The sequence below is a fragment of the Theropithecus gelada genome, chromosome 6, assembly GCF_003255815.1.
Source record: "Theropithecus gelada isolate Dixy chromosome 6, Tgel_1.0, whole genome shotgun sequence".
Taxonomy (NCBI): Eukaryota; Metazoa; Chordata; class Mammalia; order Primates; family Cercopithecidae; genus Theropithecus; species Theropithecus gelada.
In genome coordinates, this window is record NC_037673.1 from 98,814,555 (window position 1) to 98,837,401 (window position 22,847).

At 37.2% G+C, this 22,847-nt stretch overlaps 1 protein-coding gene across 2 annotated transcripts in view; it reads right to left on the bottom strand.

Annotated features, from left to right (window-relative positions):
* Window positions 1–10,575: 10,575 nt before the first annotated feature.
* GIN1 (gypsy retrotransposon integrase 1) overlaps window positions 10,576–22,847 on the bottom strand; it is a 33,938-nt gene continuing 21,666 nt past the window's right edge. Inside the window, exons 4-7 of one of the 2 annotated variants that reach the window (XM_025387751.1) lie at window positions 22,017–22,208; window positions 21,741–21,917; window positions 20,974–21,259; window positions 10,576–12,740 (exon numbers count right to left, since the gene is read on the bottom strand). In XM_025387751.1, the coding sequence (XP_025243536.1) occupies window positions 12,466–12,740; window positions 20,974–21,259; window positions 21,741–21,917; window positions 22,017–22,208 (930 nt within the window). In that variant the 3' untranslated portion in view covers window positions 10,576–12,465. The remainder of the gene's footprint in view (window positions 12,741–20,973; window positions 21,260–21,740; window positions 21,918–22,016; window positions 22,209–22,847) is intronic. The other variant, XM_025387750.1, reaches the window with a different exon arrangement.

Sequence of the window (22,847 nt, forward strand, 5' to 3'; positions counted from 1 at the left end):
TCAGCAGTGTGAAAAGAGACTAATACGACAACCCCTGTTAGCTGTATTCCTAGATATGTTATTCTTTTTGTAGCAATTGTGAATGGAGTTCACTCACAGTATGGCTCTCTGCTTGTGTATTGTTAGTGTATAGGAATGTTTGTGCACACTGATTTTGTATCGTGACACTTTGCTGAATTGATTATCAGATGAAATGAGGGGTTTTACTACATATCGGATCATCTTCTCTGCAAAGGGAGACAATCTGACTTTCTCTCTTCCTATTTGAATATGCTTTCTTTCTTTCTCTTGCTTGACTGCCCTGGTCAGAAGTTCCAAAACTATATTGAATAGGAATGGTGAGAGAGCATCCTTGTCTTGTACTGGTCTTCAAAGCCCTGTGCCGGTCTTCAAAGGGAACGCTTCCAGCTTATGCCTGTTCAGTATGATGTTGGCTGTGGGTTTGACATGAATAGCTCTTATTATTTTGAGATATGTTCTATCAATACCTGATTTATAGAGAGTTTTTAACATGAAGCGATGCTGAATTTTATCAAAGGCCTTTTGTGCATCTATTGAGATAATCATGTGTTTTTTGTCATTGGATCTGCTTATGTGATGGATTATGTTTATTGATGTATGTATGTTGAACCAGCCTTGCATGCCAAGGATGAAGTCAACATGATCGTGGTGGATAACCTTTTGATGTGCTGCTGGATATGGTTTGCCAGTATTTTATTGAGGATTTTTGCATGGATGCTCATCAGGGATTTTGGCCTGAAGTTTTTTTTTTTTTTTTTTTTTTTTTTGTAGTGTCTCTGCCAGGTTTTGGTATCAGGATGCTGCTGGCCTCGTAAAATGAGTTAGGAAAAGAGACCCTCCTTTTCAATTGTTTGGAATAGCTTCAGAAGCAACGGTACCAGCTCCTCTTTGCACCTCTGTTAGAATCTGGTTGTAAATCTGTTTGGTCCTGGGCTTTGTTTGGTTGGTAAGCTATTTATTACTGCCTCAATTTTGGAACTTGGTATTGGTCCATTCAGGTATTTGACTTCTTCCTGCATTAGTCTTGGGAGGGTGTATGCATCCAGGAATTAATCCATTTCTTCTAGATTTTCTAGTTTATTTGCACAGGGGTGTTCATAGTATATTTTATGGTAGTTTGTATTTCTGTGGGGTCAGTGATGATATCCCATTTATCATTTCTTATTCTGTCTGTTTGATTGTTCTCTTCTTCTTTACTAGTCTAGCTAGTGTTCTATTTTGCTAATTTTTCAAAAAGTGAATCCAGGAACTGGATTCATTTTTGAAGAGTTTTTTGTTTCTCTGTCTCCTTCGGTTCTACTCTGATCTTAGTTATTTCTAGTCTTCTATTAGCTTTTGGATTTGTTTGTTCTTGCTTCTCTAGGTCTTTTGTGATGTTATGGGGTTGATATGAGATCTTTCTAGCTTTCTGATGTGGGCATTTAGTGCTATAAATTTCCCTCTTAATACTGCTTTAGCTACGGCTCAGTGATTCTAGTACATTGTCTCTTTGTTCTCATTGGTTTCAAAGAACTTCTTGATTTGTGCCTTAATTTCATTATTTACCCAGGAGTCATTCAGGAGCAGGTTGTCCAATTTCCATGTGGTTTTGTTGTTTTCAGTGAGTTTCTTAATCCTGAGTTCCAATTTAATTGCATTGCGGTCTGAGAGACTATTATTATTTCAGTTTTTTTGCACTTGCTGAGGAGTGTTTTACTTCCAAATATGTGGTCGATTTTAGAGTAAGTGCCATGTGGCACTGAGGAGAACGTATATTTAGTTGTTTGGGGGTGAAGAGTTCTGTAGAAATACATTAGGTCCACTTGATCCAGAGCTAAGATCAAGTCCTGAATATCCTTGTTAATTTTCTGTCTCGTTGGTCAAATATTGACAGTGCGGTGTTAATGTCTCACACTATTATTGTGTGGGATTCTAAATCTCTTTGTAGGTCTCTAAGAACTTATTTTATGAATCTGGGTGCTCCTATATTGGGTGTATATATACATATTTAGGATAGTTAGCTCTTCTTGTTGAATTGATTCCTTTACTATTATGTAATGCTCTTCATCTTTTAAAATCTCTGTTGGTTTGAAGTCTGTTTTGTCAGAGACTAGGATTGCAACCCCTGCTATTTTGCTTTCCATTTGCTTGGTAAGCTTTCCTCCATCCCTTTATTTTGAGCCTATGTGTGTCTTTGCATGTGAGATGGATCTCTTGAATGCAGCATACCGATGGGTCTTGACTCTATCCAATTTGCCAGTCTGTGTCTTTTAATTGGGGCATTTTGCCCATTTACATTTAAGATTAATTTTTTTTTTTTTTTTTTTTTTTTTTTTTTTTTTTTTTTTGAGACGGAGTCTCGCTCAGTCTCCCAGGCTGGAGTGCGGTGGCACAATCTTGGCTCACTGCAAGCTCCGCCTCCCAGGTTCACGCCATTCTCCTGCCTCAGCCTCCCAAGTAGCTGGGACTCCAGGTGCCCGCTGCCACGCCTGGCTAATTTTTTGCATTTTTAGTAGAGATGGGGTTTCACTGTGTTAGCCAGGGTGGTCTCAATCTCCTGACCTCGTGATCCGCCCACCTGAGCCTCCCAAAGTGCTGGAATTACAGGCATGAGCCACCGCGCCCAGCCGAGGTTAATATTGTTATGTGTGAATTGGATCCTGTCATCATGATACTAGCTGGTTATTTTACACACTGGTTGACGCAGTTTCTTCATCGTGTCATTGGTCTTTATATTTTGTGTGTTTCTGCAGTGGCTGGTACTGGTTTTTCCTTTCTATATTTAGGGCTTCCTTCAGGAGCTCTTGCAAGGCAGGTTTGGTGGTGATGAATTCCCTCAGCATTTGCTTCTCTGAAAGGATTTTATTTCCACTTTGCTTATGAAGCTTAGTTTGGACAGATACGAAATTCTGGGCTGAAAATTCTTTTTTTTTAAGAATGTTGAATATTGGTTCCCACTCTCTTCTGGCTTGTTGAATTTCTGCTGAGAGATCTGTCTGCTATTAGTCTGAAGGGCTTCCCTTTGTAAGTGACCTCGCCTTTCTCTCTGGTTGCCATTAGCATTTTTTCCTACATTTCAACGTTGGGAATCTAATGATCATGTGTCTTGGGGTTGATCTTCTTGTGGAGTATCTTAGCGGGGTTCTCTGTATTTCCTAAATTTGAATGTTGGCCTGTCTTGTTAGGTTGGGGAAGTTCTCCTTAAGTGTGTTTTCCAACTTGGTTCCACTCTCCTCATCTCTTTCAGGTACTCCAATCAGTTGTAGGTTCAGTCTTTTTATATAGTCCCATACTTCTCAGAGGTTTTGTTGGTTCCTTTTCATTCTTTTTCCTCTAATCTTGTCTGTCTGCCTTATTTCAGCAAGATAGTCTTCAATCTCTAATATTCTTTCTTCTGCTTGAATGACTTGGATATTGATATTGTGCATGCTTCACAAAGTTCTCATGCTGTGTTTTTCAGCTCCATCAGATCATTTATGTTCCTCTTTAAACTGGTTATGCTAGTTAGCATCTCCTGCAGCCTCTTATCAAGGTTCTTAGCTTCTTTGCATTGGGTTAGAACATGAGCCTTTACCTCAGCAAAGTTTGTTCTTGCCCACCTTCTGAAGTCTACTTCTGTTAATTCATCCATCTCATCCTCCATCCAGTACTGCACCCTTGCCAGAGAGGTGTTGCAATTACTTGGAAAATAGGCACTCTGGTCTTTTGGGTTTTCAGCATTTTTTTTTTTATTCTTTCTCATCTTCACGGATTTGTCTGGTTTCTGTCTTTGAGGCTGCTGATCCCTGGATGAGGTTTTTGTGGGGACTTTTGTTGTTGATGTTGTTGTTGCTGTTGTTGTTGTTTTTCCTTTCAGCAGTCAGATTCCTTTTCTGTAGGCCTGTTGTGGTTTGCTGGTGGCTCACTTCAGGCCTTAGTCATCTGTTTTGCTTCCGTGCCTGGAGATGTCACTCAAGGAAGTTGGAGAACAGCAAAGATGGGTGTCTGCTCCTTCTTCTGGGATCTCAGACCTTGAGGGTCACTGACCTGATGCCAATAGGAATGCTCCTGGATAGGGTGTCTGACAGCCACTGTTGGGGTGGTCTCACCCAGTTGGGTGGCATGGGAAGCAGGACCCATTTAACAAAGCAATTTCGCTGTTCTTAATGGAGGGGGTGTGCTGTGCTGAGGGAATACCCACTCGTGTGGGCTGCCTGGATTCCTCAAAGCTAGCAGGAGGAAAGACTAAGTCTGTTGGTCTACGGAGATTATGGCCACCCCTTCCACTAGGGGCCCACAGAGGTCAGAATTCTGTCCGTGAGCCCTGGGCTGGAGTTGTTGGAGTTCCTGCAGGGAGGTCCTGCCCAGGGAGGAGGGATGTATCAAAGTCTGGCCTGAAGAGGCAATCTGGCAGTGGTCTCCCACAACTGGTGTCCTGGGCTGTGGGGATACCTCTTGGGTCCAGCCATCCAGTCTCCCTGGCTCCAGCAGGGTAAGTGCAGCCCGGAGCTATAGCGATGGCTGCTGCCCTTCCCCACAAGGAGCTTAGTGTGTTAGGTAGCTAGCAGCCACAGTGTTGGCTGCCACCCCTCCCCCAAGGAGCTCAGATGGCTTAGACCACAGACAGCCACTGCAGTGGCAATAGCTGCCCCTCCCCTCAGGAACTCAGCAGGCAGATTCTAGCTGAGTGGTTGTTGAGAATCTGCATGGATCTGTCATTGGAACCCAAGGCCCCAGTGGTGTTGTACAGTTCCGTGGAAAAAGGATGGCTCGCCAGGCTTGGTAGCATGCTCACTCACTGCCTTCCTTGGCTGGGGATGAGGGCTCCCCGGTCCCGTGTGGCTCTGAGGTGGGCCACCGTACTACACAGCTCTTCCTTCATCTCCATGGGTCATGCCAGCTACCTAGTCAGTCCTGATGACAGAACCTGGATACCTCATTTGCCACTGCAGGATTCGGATGCTATTTTGGTTCTTTTCAATTGATGCCTCCAATTGCTGTTGCTTCTAGTCGGCCATCCTGGCCTCACTAATCCCAGCTATGTTCTTTTTGCTTAAGACTGATTTGACTATTCATTCTCTTGTGGTCCCACTCAAGTTTTAGAATTGCTTTTTCTATTTCTGTGAAAAATGCCGTTGAAATTTTGACAGGGATTGCACTGAATTTGTCGAGCATTTTGTGGTATCTGAACTTTTAAATATTCTTCCAATCCATGAACATGGGATACTTTTTCATTTGCACATTCTTCAATTTCTTTATTCAGTGTTTTATAGATTTCAGTATACAGAACTTTCACCTCCAAAGTATTTTTTGCATTATTGTAAATAGGATTTCCTTGATTTCTTTTTCAGGTGGTTGTTAGTGCAGATAAACAATAATGGTTTTTGTACATTGAGTTTGTATCCTGTAACTGTGTTAAATTTATTAGTTCAAACAGCTTTTGGTGGGTCTTTAGGATTTTCTATATATGGGATCATGCCATCTGCAAACAAATAATTTTACTTTCTCCATTCTGATTTGGATGCCTTTTTCTTTTTCTTGCGTAATTGCTCTAGCTAAGACTTCTAATACAGTTGTTTCTTGGCATCTGCAGGAGATTGGCTTCAGGACCCCTCAAGGATAACAAAAATCTGTGGATGTTCAAGTCTCTTATATAAAATGGCACAGTACTTGCAAATACCTATGCATATCCTCCTGTATAGTTTAATTTTTAGATTACTTGTAATAACTAATACAATGTAAATCTTAAATAGGTTTTTTTTGTATTTTTTATTGTATATTATTGTTTAAATATTTTTCATCTATGATTGGTTGAGTCCATGGATGCAAAACCTGCAGATATGGAGAAACAATGGTACTATATTGAATAGTAGTGGTGAGGGTGGGCACCATTGTCTTCCTCCTGATCTTACAGTAAAAGTTTTCAGATTTTCACCACTGAGTATGATGTTAGCTTTGGCTTATCATACATGACCTTTATTACGTTGAGGTACATTCTTTCTAAACCTAATTTGTTGAAAGATGTTATGATGAAAAAATATTTATGTCAAATGCTCTTTCTGCATTGAGGTGATCATAAAACTTTATCCTTCAATTCTATTCATGTGGTGTATCACATTTATTAATTTGTGTATATTGAGACACGTGTATCTTTGCACATCAGGGATAACTTTCATTTGTTCATGGTGTATAATCCTTTTAATGTATTATTGGAATCAATTTGCTAGTATTTTGTTGTGAATACGTGCATCTATGTTCATCAGGAATATTGGCCCACAATTTTCTTTCCTTGTAGTTTCCTTATCCAGCTTTGGTATCAGGATAACAGTAGTTCTGCACAATGAGTATGGAAATGTTTCTTACTTTTCAATTTTTTGGAAGAGTTTGAGAAGGATTGGTGTTAATTCTTCATTAAATGTTTGGTGGAATTCCCCAGTGGAGTCATCAGGTTTTGGTCTTTTCTTTGCTGGAAGGGGTTTTGATTACTGACACAATCTCTTTACTTGTTATATGGCTCTGTTCTGACTTTCTGTTTCTTCATGATTCAATCTTGGTAGTTTGTATATTCCCAGGAATTTATCAATTTCTTCTAGGTTATCCAATTTGTTGGCATATAATTGCTCACAGTTGTCTTATGCTCCTTTCTATTTTGCTGATATCAGTGATCATATTTATTCTTACACTTATAATTTTAAATCTTTTCTCTTTTTTCTTAGTCTCACTAAGGGCTTATCAATTTAGTTTATCTTTTCTAAACACTAACTCTTCATTTCATTGACATTTACTATTTTTCTACTCTCTATTATGCTTATCTGTGCTCTGTCATTTATCTCCTTTTTTTTCTGCTTTGTGCTTAATTTCTTTTTCTAGTCCTTGAGGTGTAGAGTCAGGTTATTTCTTTAAAAAGAATGCTATAACCTACTCTCTTAGAACTGCTTTTGCTCTATAAGGTCTGGTTATTTTGTTTCCCTCTTGTCTCAAGATATTTTTACATTTCAGTATTGAGTTCTTTTTTGACCCATTGGTTGTTCAGGAGTTATGTTGTTGAATTTCTACATACTTGCACGTTCTTCAGTTTTCCCCATTTTGGATTTCTAGTTTCATACCACTTGAGTCAAAAAAGATACTTGACATACTTTTAATATCTTCCTAAATTCATTAACACTTGCTTTGTGGCTTAACATGACCTACCCTGGAGACCGTCCTGTATGCACTTGAAAGGAATGTGTATTCTGCTACTAATGAATAGGAATGTTCTGCATATACTGTTAGGTCCAATTGGTCTATAGTGCTGTTCAAGTCTGCTATTTCCATGTTGATTTTCTGCCTGGATGATCTATCCATTAGTGAAAGGAGGGCATTAAAGTCTCCAACTATTATTGTATTGCTATTTCTTCATTAATTCTGTTACTATTTGCTTTATATATTTAGGTGTTCCAATGTTGGGTGTATATATATATTTACAATTCTAGTATCTTCCTGATGAATTGACCCCTTTACCATTATATAATAACCTTGTCTTTTGTGAAAGCTTTGGACTTAAAATCTATTTTATGTGATGTAAGTGTAGCCACTGTGCTCTCTTTTGAGTACCATTTGCATGGAATATCTTTTTCCATCCTGTCACTTTTAGTCTATGTGCATCCTTAATCTGAAGTCCCCTCTAGTCACCACATAGTTAGAGCTTGTTGTTCTTAATCCATTCAGTCACTCTTTTGATGGAAGAATTTAACGCATTTAAAGTAATTACTGATAGTTATGGATGTACTACAGCTATTTTGTTCATTGTTTTCACTGTTTTGTAGGTCCTTTTCCCTCTCTTCCTCTTTCTGTCTTCCTTTGTGATATAACAATGTCTTGTGGCAGTATACTGTGACTCCTTTCTCTTTATCTTTTGTGTATCTACTACAGGTTTTTTTTCTTTGTGGTTACCATGATGCTCATCTAAAATATCTTATAGTTACATAAGTCTATGTTAAGCTGAAAACAACTTAATTCTGATTACATACAAAAACTTTACACTTTTAAAATTTCTTCTCTCCCCATGTTTTGTTATTAATATCTTAATGTCGTTAGATAACATGTATCCATTAACACATTACTGTAGCTAGTTTAAGAAATATTTTTGTCTTTTAACTTTCATACTAGAGTTAAAAGCAATTTACATACCACCATTACAGTATTCTGAATTTGACTATGTTCTTACCTTTACATTAAGTTTAATACTTTAATATGTTTTCATGTTGTTAACTAGCATCTTTTATTTCAACTTGAAGAATTCCCATTAGAATTTTCTGTGAGACAGGTCTAGTGTGTCAAATTCCCACACCGCTTTTTTTCTGGGCAAGTTTTTGTCTCTTCTACATTTATGAAGAACAGCCTTGTTTGGTATAGGACTTTTGGTTGAGTTTCTTTGGCTAAATATATCATTCCACTCTCCTGGTTTGCAAGGTATCTGCTGATAGTTTTATGAAGGTTCTTTTGCATGTAATAAGTTACTTTTCTGTTGCTGCTTTAAAAGTTTGAGAACTTGAAACTTTTCAAGTTCAATGTTTCAGGGGAGATTTCTTTATACTTCATCTATGTGGGGTTCCTTGGGATTCCTAGATATGGATGTTCATTTCAGTCTCCAGATTTGGGAAGTTTTCTGTCTTTATGTCTTTAATAAGCTTTCTTCCTTTTTCTCTGTCTCTGCTTCTTCTAGAATTCCCATAATGCACATTTTTGTTTACTTGATGGCGTCTCAAAGGCCCATAAGGTTTCTTCACTTTTGTTTCCTCTAACAAGGCAATTTCAAAGGCTCTTTGAGCTTGTTGATTCTTTATTTTGCTTGATCAAGTATGCTCTTGAAGTTCTTTATGGAATTTGTCAGTGCAGTTACTGTCTTTTTGAGCTCTAAAGTTTAATTTTAAATATGCTTTCTCTCTAACTTCTCAATTTCTTCATGTAAATTTCCTGATTTTGGTTGGTTGTCTGTGCCCTCTTGTAGCTCATTGGGCTTGTTTTAGATAATTGTTTTGAATTCTTTCTCAGGCAGTTTTTAGATGGCCATTTCTTTATGGTCATTTACTGGTGCTTTTTGTTGTTGCTCTTTTGGTAGCATCCTGTTTCCCTGATTATTCATGATTCTTGCAGTCTGTGTTGGCATCTGCACATTAAAAAAAGTAGGCACCTCTTCCAGTCTTCATAGACTGGCTCTGGCAGAGAAAGTCCTTCACCAGTCTGCCAGTCCAGAGGTTAATGGTGGGCAATCTAGTGGGGTCCTTATGGGGGGCTGGCCTGATACCTGGGTCCTCAGGGGCCAGCCTGCCTCTGGAGTCTACTGGGGAAGACCCGGACCCTGAGCCACAGGGACTGGCCTGGAGCCTGGAACTGTGGATGCCTACCTGAAGTACATTTTAAAGTGTACATTTCAGTAGATTTTAGTATATTCAAAGTTATGAAATCATCACTACTAAGTTTAGAACACTGTTGTCACCACAAAAAGAAACCCCATATCAATTAGTACTGTGTAGCTATGTTTCTCCTTTGTAGGAAAGATGTGCGTAACTTTGCAGCAACTGTTAAGATCTAATGCTCAGTTCATCATGTTTTCCTTCCCTTGTCATGGTGACCTGTTATTCCAGAGATGGGGAACCATGGCCCCACATCCAGAAGTGGTGATGAAAATGCAGACAAGCCCTTGATGAACAAAGAGAAATACGTGGGGGAGTCCAAGAAATGAAGCTTTGTTAAGTTACTAAGATTTTGGCAGTGGTTTGCAGACACAGAATAATCTAGCCTAACATGACTAGTAAACACAGGATAAAAGTCTGTTTAATGAGACACTACTTAGGAGAAGCAAAAATTTTTTAAAAAAATGTTTAGAGTTGGTTATTTTAAAATGACTCAATACGAATCACCTTCTTGAAATGGGGGGAAAAGAGGCTGATTTTGAGTCAGATAATCATTAAAAAGAAGTTACTTCATTTGAGCTAAGAAAAAGACAGCCACTTATATTTATCAAAAAGATGTTCTAATATGAGTCTCTTCTAAATTTTGTTCTGCTGAGGAAAGCAGGATAGGTAGCACTGTTTGAAACAATTATACTTTAAAAAAAAAAAAAAATTTCTTCCTGGAATTCTGTTTGAAGTTTATTTGGTCTGTGGTATAAGATGAGGTCCTAGATTCACACCCTACACTAAACACTTTTCCTTTCGCCTATATTAAACAAAATCTTTCTTCTTAAATGAGTAATCAGAATATCCCAGGTCTCCATTTTTAATATCACATCACTGTTTAGTATGGTTGTGAAATAAAATATGTGAGATATTCTTTAATGATCTTAAGACAGACTGTATTCATTACCAATGCTACAGGCCTAGTTTAGGTTTTTATTATTCATCATCACTGCAAAGTCCTCTCAACTAATCTCCATGCCTTGTTTTCTCCTCTTCTAACCTATTCTTTACTAGTTGCCAGATTAAACTTCCAAAAACACAGTTCTGATTATGACACTTTCCTATACAAAGTTTTTGCTCTCAGAAAAGAAATAATTTAGCCAGGCATTTGTATTATTGCTAGAGCTACTGTAACAAAGTCCCACAAACTGGATGCCTGAAATAACAGAATTTTATTGTCTCACAGTTCTGGAGGCAAAAGCCTGAGATAAGGTATTGACAGGGTTGGTCTTCTGAGGAATGAGGAAAAATGTATTCAATGCCTCTCCCCTAATTTCTGGTGGTTTTCTGGCAATCTTTGCCATTTCTTGGCTTACAGAAGCATCATATTAAACTCTGCCTTTATCTTCACATGGCATTCTCCTTGAGTCTGTGTTCAAATTTCCGCCTTTTATCAGAACACCAGTAATACTGTATTAGAACCCACCCTATTGAAATATGATCTCATCTTAACTAACTACACCTGCAACAACCTCATTTCCAAATAAGATCACATTTTGAAGTCTTGGAGGTTAAGACTTCAACACAAGTTTTGGGAGGGACACATATCAATCCTTAATAGTATTAAAAGGTCTCCATAAGGCTTCCCACTTACCTTTTCAGCTTTATCCCTCATCTTGCTTCTTTACTTTATATCCGAGGAAGTGTAGACAACAAGAAGCCCTGCCCTTTTATGAACCATTAAAATACTTTTCCATTTCTGTGTATTACTTCTCCCCTAATTCTTTTGTATCCATTTACCAAATCCTAAACATTCTTCAAAGTCAAGCTTAAATGATCCTTCTTCCATAAGGATAAACACAAATTTCCTATGTAAAAACAACTTCTCTCTTTTTTGCCTCCCTAAGTACATTATCTACACCTGCCTTCTGCAATTTAGCATGCCTTAACTTGTGTTGTACATGGCTTACATAGTTTATTACTTACCAGACAGTAAGTCCTTTATAAGAATGAGGCACATATTTGACTCATCTTTTACTTCCCACAGTTCTTTTCACAGTGCTTTAGAATAAGTATTTATTGAACAATATTTATTCTATATTTATGAATATCATAGAAATTACAGTTTAAAATCTTGACACTGGTTATTTCATGTTTTTTGATTGCAGAAAAAAATTCTTAATGGACACTTTTTTTGTTGTTGTTGAGACAGGTCTTGCCTTGTCACCCAGGCTGGAGAAGAGTGGCATGAGCACGGCTCACTGCAGCCTCGACCTCCTGGGGTCAAGCAATGCTCCCACTTCAGCCTCCTGAGTAGCTGGGACCGCAGGCATGTGTCACCACACCCAGCTAATTTTTAAACATTTTTTGAAGAGATGGGGAATCCCTGTGTTGCCCAGGCTGGTCTCAAACTCCTGGGGTCAAGTGATCATCCCGCCTTGGCTTCCCAGAGTGCTGGAATTACAGGTGTGGGTCACCATGCCTGGCTGATGGTTTTATCTTTAATATATAGTATGAAAATAAACAAATGCTTCCCAACCAATACATAGTTTCAGACCCTAATCCTGACCCTATCAAACCAATTAGATAACTTGAAATTACCAATATCCTGTGAAAGCTCATTAAATAATCCTATATTTTTTCATACAATCTTGTTTTTAGAAGTTCTAATGAAACAGAAAGCAGCTTCATTTCACTCATTGTTACAGTTGATTCAATATTTATAAATTCCACTCAAGGTAGTTCAAACTTACTGTTTAAAAGGTAGAGAATTTTAGAAAATTTAAAACTGAGAAACGGTACCAAAACCATACAAAGGTTTGAGAGATTTGGGCTGGAATTTATTTCCTAAGAAGTAGGGGTGCTTTGCCTGTTCTCTTTTTAGAAGAAGAAGTGAATTCTATATATTACATGTTCCTTTGCCTTCATACATATGTATATTGATATTCAAATGTGGCACAATTTTAGATAATAACTATAAAATAAACCTTCAGAAATTAGTCATTAAGAATGTGTCAAGATACTTCTTCTATACAACCTTTTTTAATGAATATCATTAAGAATGTATACATTCTAAACAAGCACTTTAAATAAATTTTAGTATTTACTAACTTAAGTATTCAAGAACCTGGTTTGAAGAGTCCAACAGACTGAAAGTCTGCTTTTCAAGAGTACTATGATCGTCTATCAATGGAGAGATTTTCGTATTTCTATATTCTAATAGTTCACGATCCTTGCTTGATGTCAGTAATTCATTATCAACTATACCAATAGTTGCATCTTCCACCAGAATATTTGCTTGATATGCTCCAACCGGAATTTCAGGTAATCCAATGTAGTCATGATCTGCCACTACTGATCCTTGCAAGAGATAAAGACTTTCTGAAACAAGAAAAATCATACATTTGACTTTTAGAATTATAATTAAGCATATTTTTTAATTAAACAATTTTAAGTGAGGAATAAAATCCCAAGTAATAAAAATTAACTATCAAGATTAACTTCTAGGGAGTTCTACGGTCTACTAAATAAATATGAATGTCAAAGAAGAAAAAAAAAATGACCATATACATTTGACAGTTCATACATAAAAAATGCAGGAAAGGTCAAGGATTTTAAAACAGCCATTTTTCTATTCCCTCGACCTGTCTTTGGTAGATATGTATGTATGAGGAACACAGGATAGGAGTGAAAATTATGGTATAGATTAAAAATAAAATTATAAGGCTGTGCACAGTGCCTGACGCCTGTAATCTCAGCACTCCAAAGCCAAAGCCAGTGGATTGCTTAAACCCAGGAGTTCGAGATCAGCCTGGCCAACACGGCGGAAAAAAAAAAAACTCGTCTCTACAAAAAATACAAAAAAATTAGCAAGGTGTGGTTGAGGGTGTCTGTGGTCCTAGCTACTTAGGAGGCTGAGGTGGAAGGATCACTTGAGCCTGGGAGATTGAGGTTGCAGTGAGCCATGATGGTACCACTGCACTCCAGCATGGGTGACAGACTAAGACCCTATCTAAAAAAAAAAAAAAAAAAAAAAAAAAATTATAAAACTATTTTTGATAATGTTATCTTTAATATGCTTCTGTAAAGCATTTCTGGGTGAATTAATAGGGTCATAAAATTATTTTAACAAATATAATTATTAAATCCTTGCATTTACAAGTTGACATAATTTTCTAATTTTTATAAAACCCATATTGGAAAAATAATATCAAATTGTTACAGTATGAAGTTAAAAACAACATGCCAACTCAGTCTTATGTGACAATGTGTAAGAAAGTAGGTTGCAATGGAGTAGCGTAAAAAGCTTAGCTTATTTAAATCTAATTTGACACCAAAACTCTTAGGAACTTTTAAGGTCTACCTAAGCCATACTGAAGTGCTGACAGGGAGTCTTCCTTGTCAGTCTTTTATTGTACGTTGAGCAAATATATCATCACCATCAAGAAAAAAATGTTTAAAATGAATGTTAAACTGATGGCACATCTTCTATATACAGACTAATATGTATAAAAGGATTCCTCCCTATCTGATATTTCAATCCATTACTATAAGAAACTCTTTTACCAAAGCTGATTAACTTCCCGGACCCCTGCCTTCTCTTTCTAAATGTTCCCCCAAAACATCAGAATATAGATATAGATATATTTATCTTTATTTACTTATCATTCATTCATTCATTCATGGTCTTGCTCTGTCACCGAGGCTGGAGTGCAATGGCATGATCACAGCTCACTGCATCGTTGACCTTCTGGGCTCAAGTGATCCTCTCACCTCAGCCTCCCGAGTAGCTGAGACTATAGGCACATGGCGCCATGCCTGGCTAACTGTGTTGCCTAGGTTGGTCTCCTGAAGATGTTAATGGGTTAAGGAGCCCTCAAATTTTAAGATCAAAAAAGCGAAAGGAAGATTAAATGCCTGTTTAGATTAGAGACCAATGTCTCAGAACAGATGAATTTACTAGTATATTAAGTGTCTCAGAACAGATGAATTTGCCAGTATATTTTGAAAAATCAATCCAACTCTACTCATCCTCATAACATTATTACAAATAGCCCACTGAACCTATTTCAATCCCAGAGGTTCATGCATTTAACAACTTTCAATTTACAAACTTCAATAGATCACACAAAGCTATTCTCTCTACCAAAAGATGGCATAAGTGGGCTTGGGCTCGTATGGTCATTTATTCTGCCCATAATTCTGAAAGACAAAAAAAAAAAAAATCATGTGGCTGGGCAGTGGCTCATGCTTGTAATCCCAGCACTTTGGGAAGCCGATGTGGGCAGATCACTTGAGGTCAGGAGTTCGAGACCAACCTGGCTAACACGGCGAAACCCCGTCTCTACTAAAAATACAAAAACAGGCATGGTGGCATGTGCTTGTAATCCCAGTTACTTGAGAGGCTTAGGTGAATCGCTTCAACCCAGGAGGTGGAGATGGCAGTAAGGTGAGATTGCACCACTGCACTCCAGCCTAGGTGACAGAGCAAGACTCTTTCTCAACAACAACAAAACAACACATGAGATGTGTTATACCCAATAGCAGCAAGAGGGAAGAAAACATGATCAATAAAATCGAAACACTTTCAGAGTATGTTGCTAGAGGTTTAACATCAAAGTTTGCAACTACCCTACTGTTAATACTAGAAAAGGCTAAGAAGTAGTTTATAAGAGAACTTTAAAAGGTTAGGTAGGGTAAAAGTGTTGCTGATGAAATTTTCTACTAAGTCATGGAGAATTCCATAGGTTCAAGGCCTGTACACTCCTGCAAAGTTATCAGTGATGGCAGATACCATAGGCATTTAAGAAATGTCTAAAGACTCTTTCAGAGGATTAACTGGGAGGTTTTCTGTCTGTAAAAGTTTTTCCATACAGATGAAGTAGGACTATTTTAGAAAAATATGTCTAGTAAACATATGTCAATAGGGAAAAAATATGCCTAGATGTAAAGCTCTTAGAAATTATTTTAATTTGCTGAAATGGATTCAGAGACCTTGAACTTGAGTACCTCCTAGTTACACTGGTTAGAAACAAATGGACATTACCAACTTCACTTGATTTTAAGAGGAGAGCTTTTGTATGTAAGTAAAATAAGACACACACACACACACACTTTTTCTTGTAAAAAAATTAATCTTTAAAGTAACTTATTGTAATAAAACTGTAGAGAACAAGGACTACACTCAGCAAATTCTACATAAATCACTTTATACACAATAGAAAACTACTCTGAATATGTCAAAGGCCTGCTTGTTTAGAAAAAAAATTCTCATTCATTTGCAAGGTTAAATGTGTTTCAACTCCTACTATGGTCTAAATCTACTGGAGCTAAGAGAAATGCTCTTTAATTTCAATAAAGATAATCAGAAAAGAGACTCTTGGGGCCTTACATGTTGAACAAATAATATTTTGGATACTGGGTTATATAAAATATATTATTAAGGTTATTTTCACTTATTCCTGTACCTTTCAAAATGTGGCTACTAGAAAATTTTAAATTACATAGCTCTTGTATTATTATTAATCTATTGGACAGCACTAATCTAAAACAATCCTGAGTTAGGGATATAGAAAAGAATATGATTAAACTTTTTGCCCTCAAAACACAGAGGTGGGGAGTAAACAAACATATCACATTAAAGATCTTTTCCAGTCAGTTACATTACATAATACATTTCACTAAGTATTTTTTTCTCATTCTATTAATTATGATTATGACATCTGTTTGATGAAAGCATCATCACAGTTTTGACAAGACTGAGTAAATCTTTAGTTTCTTGGAAATTAACATATTTTCAAGATATTTCAGGAAGTGTTAATCAGCAGTTTTGATACTCATTTTTATTGTAAGGTTTTTTTTTTTTTTAAGAGAGGGGGCCTCAGCCAGGCGTGGTGGCTCATGCCTGTAATCCCAGCACTTTGGGAGGCCGAGGCAAGAGAATCACTTGAACCCAGGAGGCAGAGGTTGCAGTGAGCCAAGATCGCACCACTGCACTCCAGCCTGGGCAACAAGAGTTGAACTCCATCTCAAAAAAAAAAAAAAAAAGATGGAGTCTCGCTTTGTCACTCAGGCTGGAGTGCAGTGGTGGTGCAATCTTGGCTCACTGCAGCTCAATCTCCCAGGCTCAAGTGATCCTCTGCCTCAGCCCCCTAAGTAGCTAAGATTAAAGGTGCGTATCACCATGCCCAGCTAATTTTTGTATTTTTTTGTACGGACGGGGTTTTAGTATATTGCCCAGGCTGGTCTCAAACTCCTGAGCTCAGGCAATCCCACCTCGGCCTCTCAAAATGCTGGGGTTACAGGCATGAGCCACTGCGCCCAGCCTTAATGTTGTTTTAAGGAGTAAAAATAATAGATTAAAAAATCAATTTTTAAATTTCCCTAAGGAGAAAAATAAATAAAAATTACAGCTTCAAAAAAGTCTGATTTGGATTAATTTATTTCTTCAATCAGAAAAAAAAGATAAAGGTTTCAAACTACTTTTCTTATTTTAAAGAGAAGTGACTAAACTACTCCTATATATGGTCTGATAATCCTCAAACTATTAGAATGTGCTGCCATACTAGCATATCCTTTCTCAAGACAAAATAATAACTATAACTTGATACTACATCACTGTCATTATAATAACTAATACTGTCAATAGAGAACTGAATAACTGTTGGTTTAGAAATTATATAACTGGACTGGGCACAATGGCTCACACCTGTAATTCCAACACTCTGGGAGGTCTAGGTGGGAGGACTGCTTGAGCCCAGAAGTTTGAGGCCAACCTGGGCAACACAGTAAGATCCTGTCTCTATAAAAAATAAAAAAATCAGCCAGGCATGGTGATGCATACATGTATTCCAAGCTACTTGGTAGGCTGATGTGGGAAGATTGCTTAAGCCCAGGAAGTCAAGGCTGCAGTGAGCTATTATTGTGCAACTGCACTCCAGCACGGGCAACCATGTAAGAACCTGTCTCAAAAAAAAAAAAAAAAAAAAAAAGAGAGAAAGAAAGAAAAAATGATATTAACTAAGAGGCCAAAGAAAGGCTCTCTGCATAAACTATATTAATAATAACGTCAAGATCATGGACTTGATACTATAGAGACTGTGCTTTGCTTTGTTTCATGAATGCAGATCATAATTGTAGTAGGCAGTATAATAGACCCCTAAAGATGTCAACATACTACTCCTTGGATCCTGTGAATATATAACCTTACATGGCGAAGGAGAATTTAGGTAGCGATGGAATTAAGGTTGCTAATCAGATGACCTTAAAATAGGGTGATAATCCTGGACTTTTTGGGCAGGCCAAAGGTCAAGGGTCCTAAATACAGAAGAGGGAGGCAGAAGAGGAGATTGGAGTAAGGTGATGTAAGAAAAACTCAATCCACTATTGTTGGCTTTGAAGATAGAGGGACCACAAGCCAAGAAATGAAGGTAACCTCTAGAAGCTGGAAAAGACAAGAAAATGGATTCTTTTCTAGAGCGTCCAGATAGGAACACAACACTGCCAATACCTTGATTTTAGCCCAGTAAGATCTACGTTGAACTTCTAACCTTCAGAATTGTAAGATAATAAACGTGTGTTGTTTTAAAGCCATTAAATCTGTAGTAATTTGTTACGGCAACAAGAAGAAACTTATACAATAATGAAAATCATTTCACAAATGGGGCTTTCAACTGTGAAGGGAAATCAGGCTAAAATCTTGGGTGAGGCAGACCCAAATATATCACAAACAAAATAAATTCAAAACTATGCAAAATCTGTCAGATTAATTTTCCTTTCAAAGACGAGCATTATGATTACAAAAAGACACTACGGTATTTTAAGATTTCTTGTCCAAATAGTCTGACAAAGCACTTGGCAATGAACTACACAAAAAAAACAAACAGGCCTGCTTAAAATAGCAATGACAAATATTATATAACTAGTACTGAATGTGCTCACTCCACATTTAGTTCTAGATAAGAATGGATAAGAAGTTGGCAACAGAAGTATATCTACTTTAGACAGTCTTTAATACAGCTATGAAATTTCAAGCCTAGCAAAGAGCAGCAATGACAAATGTGGACAAATAAATTTATAGTTCTTTTGGCTATAGCATACCGAAACTTGTCAAATAAAAATTTCAATGATTATTCAAAATCATTTTGTTTGCTTTAATTCAGCTCAAGGACTCTTTAAAATCAATTTGTGAGGTCATTTTCAAGAAAATCATGGAAAAGATTTTCAAGAAAATATGTAATATAGAGGAAAAAGATGGCAGAAATCACACTTACTTTGAATTTCTACAAATGAGAAAAATGTAAAAAAAGAATCAAGTAGTAAGAACCAGATTCTAGGATGACCGGATCAGTACTTCCTTTGGTTAACAAAAACTAAAACAGATTCATTTATTAGTCTTAAGTTTCTTATGCATACACCAGTAGTCATATTGCAATATTACTTATCCTTATATTGCTGGAAGAAACTTGTGCAAAGAATTCAAGTATGAGGCAAATATTATACTGCCTCTGTTTAGAGACTGTTCTCAAACAGAGAAGATGAGTTCTGAAATACTGAGTTCTGAAATGTTCAGAAGAAGCACAATATTTGACTTCTTTTCTGAGAAACTCTTTTCTTAAAAACAAATTACAAAATGTTGATGGATCCTGGTTTAGCAAAATTTTAAATGTAAATTTTGTATTAAAGAAGGTTAACAAATTAGAAGTGAGCAAATCATGAATGTCAAATATTAAGGGGAAAATCATGCTAAAGACAGAACAACATGTACTTGTATAACCTTTTTTTCCCTACTTAACTTGCAGAAGAGAGAGATCATTAAAGGTAGCTCAGAACTGAGAAGAGGCACAAACAATGCAAGCTTTTATCTTCTAACAAAGAGACGAAAGCACTTGTGAGTTTTCAGGATTAGAACATAGTTTAAGATAAGTTTACTGACTAAACAACTAGGTCTGTCACAAGAAGGGAAGGTACTAAGAGGTTTTAACATGAGAGTTGTACCCCAGATTAGAAGCAGAGTTGAGCTATCATTACTAAGCAGCCCACAAGGGTTTTACATCTTAAGAAAAGGCATAGGGTAAGTGTAGGTTATTTGTTGTTGTTACTCTTTTTGTTATTAATATTTGCTAAAGCCTGTCATACAACTTGTTTATATTGTTATAAATATATTTTCCATTAAATGTTACTTATATCCAAATAACATTAATGCTTCATCTGGCCAAGTTACCCATTAACTCCCTCTCAGTTATCCACTTCAGAGAAGCTCTAGGAAGCAGATGCATTAGGACAAAATAAAAGCCTTGATAAAGCGGGGAACATAATCTAAAAGCCATGGCAAAAACATCACTTAACTAGGCTATGAAAGAAAGAGTTACAGAGAACAGGATATCTTGACTGTTCAGAACCAGTCAAATTTAGGGGCAAGTATAACTTGTTTACAGAGTGCTATCACCTCTTCTTACAGCACCTTATAGCATTCTGAGGATACCCCACTTCACACCCACACCTGGCCCCCAACCATGACCTAACTAACTACAAAGCAATATTAAAAATTAATGGCATTTTTAAAGTACCCAAATATTTATCTCACAACTGGATTCTGGACAGTATGTTTGCTTCTGGCATTAATGATCGTAGGTGCTGTTTTTCACACCAAAAAGAGGCACGAAGTGACTAACAGAATATTTGTGAGGCCAGGTGCAATGGCACATGCACACAATCCCAGCACTTTGGGAGGCCGAGGCAGGCAAATCACTTGAGGCCAGGAGTTAAAAACCAGCCTGGCCAACATAGTGAAACCTCATCTCTACCAAAAATACAAAAAATTAGCTGGGTATGGTGGCATGTGCCTATAATCCCAGCTACTCGGGAGGCTGACGCACGAGAATTGCTTGAACCCAGGAAGCAGAGGTTGCAGAGAGCTGAGATTACACGACCACACTCCAGCCTGGGGGACAGAGTGAGACTCTGTCTCAAAAAATAAAAAAAATTAAAAAAAAAAACATTGAGAAAGCAAAAATAGAGATGATGTTAAGCTGTTATCTTTCCTTCAGAAGAAAACAAGTTCAGTATCTCCCACATAAACTATGAAAAACATACTAGAAATAAAAAATAAAAATGCCTGGGCGCCCTGGTTCCTACCTGTAATCCAACCACTTCAGGAGGTCAAGGCGGGTGCATCACCTGAGATCAGGAGTTGAAGACCAGCCTGGCTAACATGGTGAAATACCGTTTCTACTAAAAATACAAAAAATTAGCCGGGCGTGGTGGCACGCATCTGTAATCCCGGCTACTCAGAGGCTGAGGCAGGAGAACTGCTTGAACCTGGGAAGCGGAGGGTGCAGTGAGCCGAGATCGCGCCACTGCACTCCTGCTTGGGCAAAAAGAGGGAAACGCCGTCTCAAAAAAAAAAAAAAAAAAAAAAAAAAAAAAAAATATCTCACAGGCCTGACAGTTCCAGAAGAGACACTGTAATAAAACAGACTACCTGGGATAGCTAACAAATTTTATGAAGAAGGGAAAAGAAAACATAACAAAAGAGGGGAGAAAGGTTTCTGTTATTTTTAACTTTTCTCCTTACCCAAAGCAATAAAAACGTAGAGAAGTGACAGATATTTACCTTGTTCACTGGATTCTCTTATGTAGGGCTTAAGGTGGGACATTTTGATAGGTCTTTTCAGTCTAACCCCAGTATTGTCTCTCAGGACAGCACATCCACTTTCTGTAATATAGTCTATGACACAAGGACCAACCCATTCAGATTGAAAACGACCATCCTTCCACCAATTTTTCCTTTGTCTTAAAACTTCATGACCCACTTTTAAATGAAATGGATTTAATTGTTTGGGTTTCTTTTTAACAATGATCTTGCTTTTATTTAGTTCATCCAAATTGTTGTTCTCCATCTACAAGTGTAAAAAGAAAAAGAAGAGATGGAAGAGCTATAATATCTTGAAGGTAAATGTAGACAATGAGAATATTACAATAAAATGGTTACTTGAGATGCTACTAAAAGGTAGGCATGAATTATATTTAATTCTTAAAACAACATTTCCAAGTCAGTATTATTAACCCCACTTTATATAGAAGGTAAACTAAGATAGGTTAAGGAATTTGCCAAAGTCAAACAACTCAAAAGCAGTTAAGACTAAAGATTTGAATCCGGCTCTACTTGATTCCAAAATCCATAGCTTTCTCATTATTGCCTCTCAGCATGTCATAGCTAGTAAACTATTTAATCAAGACAATAAAAATCTGATGGATAAAAAATTATGGCAAGTATGTATGCATGTCTGTGTACATGCACACATGTATATGCTGAAATTTAAAAAATAAATATAACTTTATAAAGTTTTAGATTACAGTTTTTCTATTGAATAGAATCACCTGGCCCAGTGAAGTTGTCTTATTCTCCATTATTTCATCAGCTTCTTTAATTGCATCTAGAATTTTGGCAAACATACTTGTATTATCACCATCCACATCATGAAGACTATCTGAAGTCTCAGGCATATAAGGATTTCGACTAAACATTTGAAAATATGGTGTATTTTTAGTAGGTTCCTATTTTAAAGAAAATAAATGTCAATTTTATAATAAAACATTTATCTGGCCAATAAATAGTCATAACTCAGAAGTACAGAATTATAAAAAGGCACGTACCAAGTGAGTTACATTGAAGGCAAATGAAACAGCTGATAGGTGATCATCCCAGTTGTTTGGGTGGTCAGCACAGTGTTTGGAGAGAAATGCTTTGATTGTGCTAGGTGTAGTTTCCATTGGACTAACAGTTCCAGAGGTGTGAGAAATTACAATCTGCTTTATGCCAAACAATCTGTACAGTTCAATATTGATCTGAAAAATATATAAAACAAAGCTGGCTTTTTAAAATTTGTGTTTTATTTTTCCACTGACTTAAAAAAAGCTTCAAAAGAATTAGAATCTTGCGTTTTATTTTTATTATTATTATTGTTATTATTTGAGATGGAGTCTCGCTCAGTTGCCCAGCCTGGAGTGCAGTGGCGCAATCTCAGCTCACTACAACCTCTGCCTCCCAGGTTCAAGCGATTCTTCTGCCTCAGCCTCCTAAGTAGCTGGGACTACAGGCACGCGCCACCACGCCCAGCTAATTTTCATTATTTTTAGTAGAGACGGGGTTTCACCATATTGGCCAGGCTAGTCTTGAACTCCTGACCTTGTGATCCACCTGCCTTGTCCTCCCAAAGTGCTGGGATTACAGGTGTGAGCCACCATGCCTGGCTGAATCTTGCTTTTTTGTTGACCATAACATTCTATATGAAAATATGTAAAATTTCATGTATAAAATAGTGGTTACCATTTATTGAGTCTTTACTACATGCTGATCATCACACTAGACACTTTACATTATTGTCATTAAACCTTACAACAAGTTTTTGAGGTATTATTAATTTCATTTTAAAGGTAAGATGCTGAAGCTTTGAGAGATTAAGTGCCTTGCCAAATACACACATA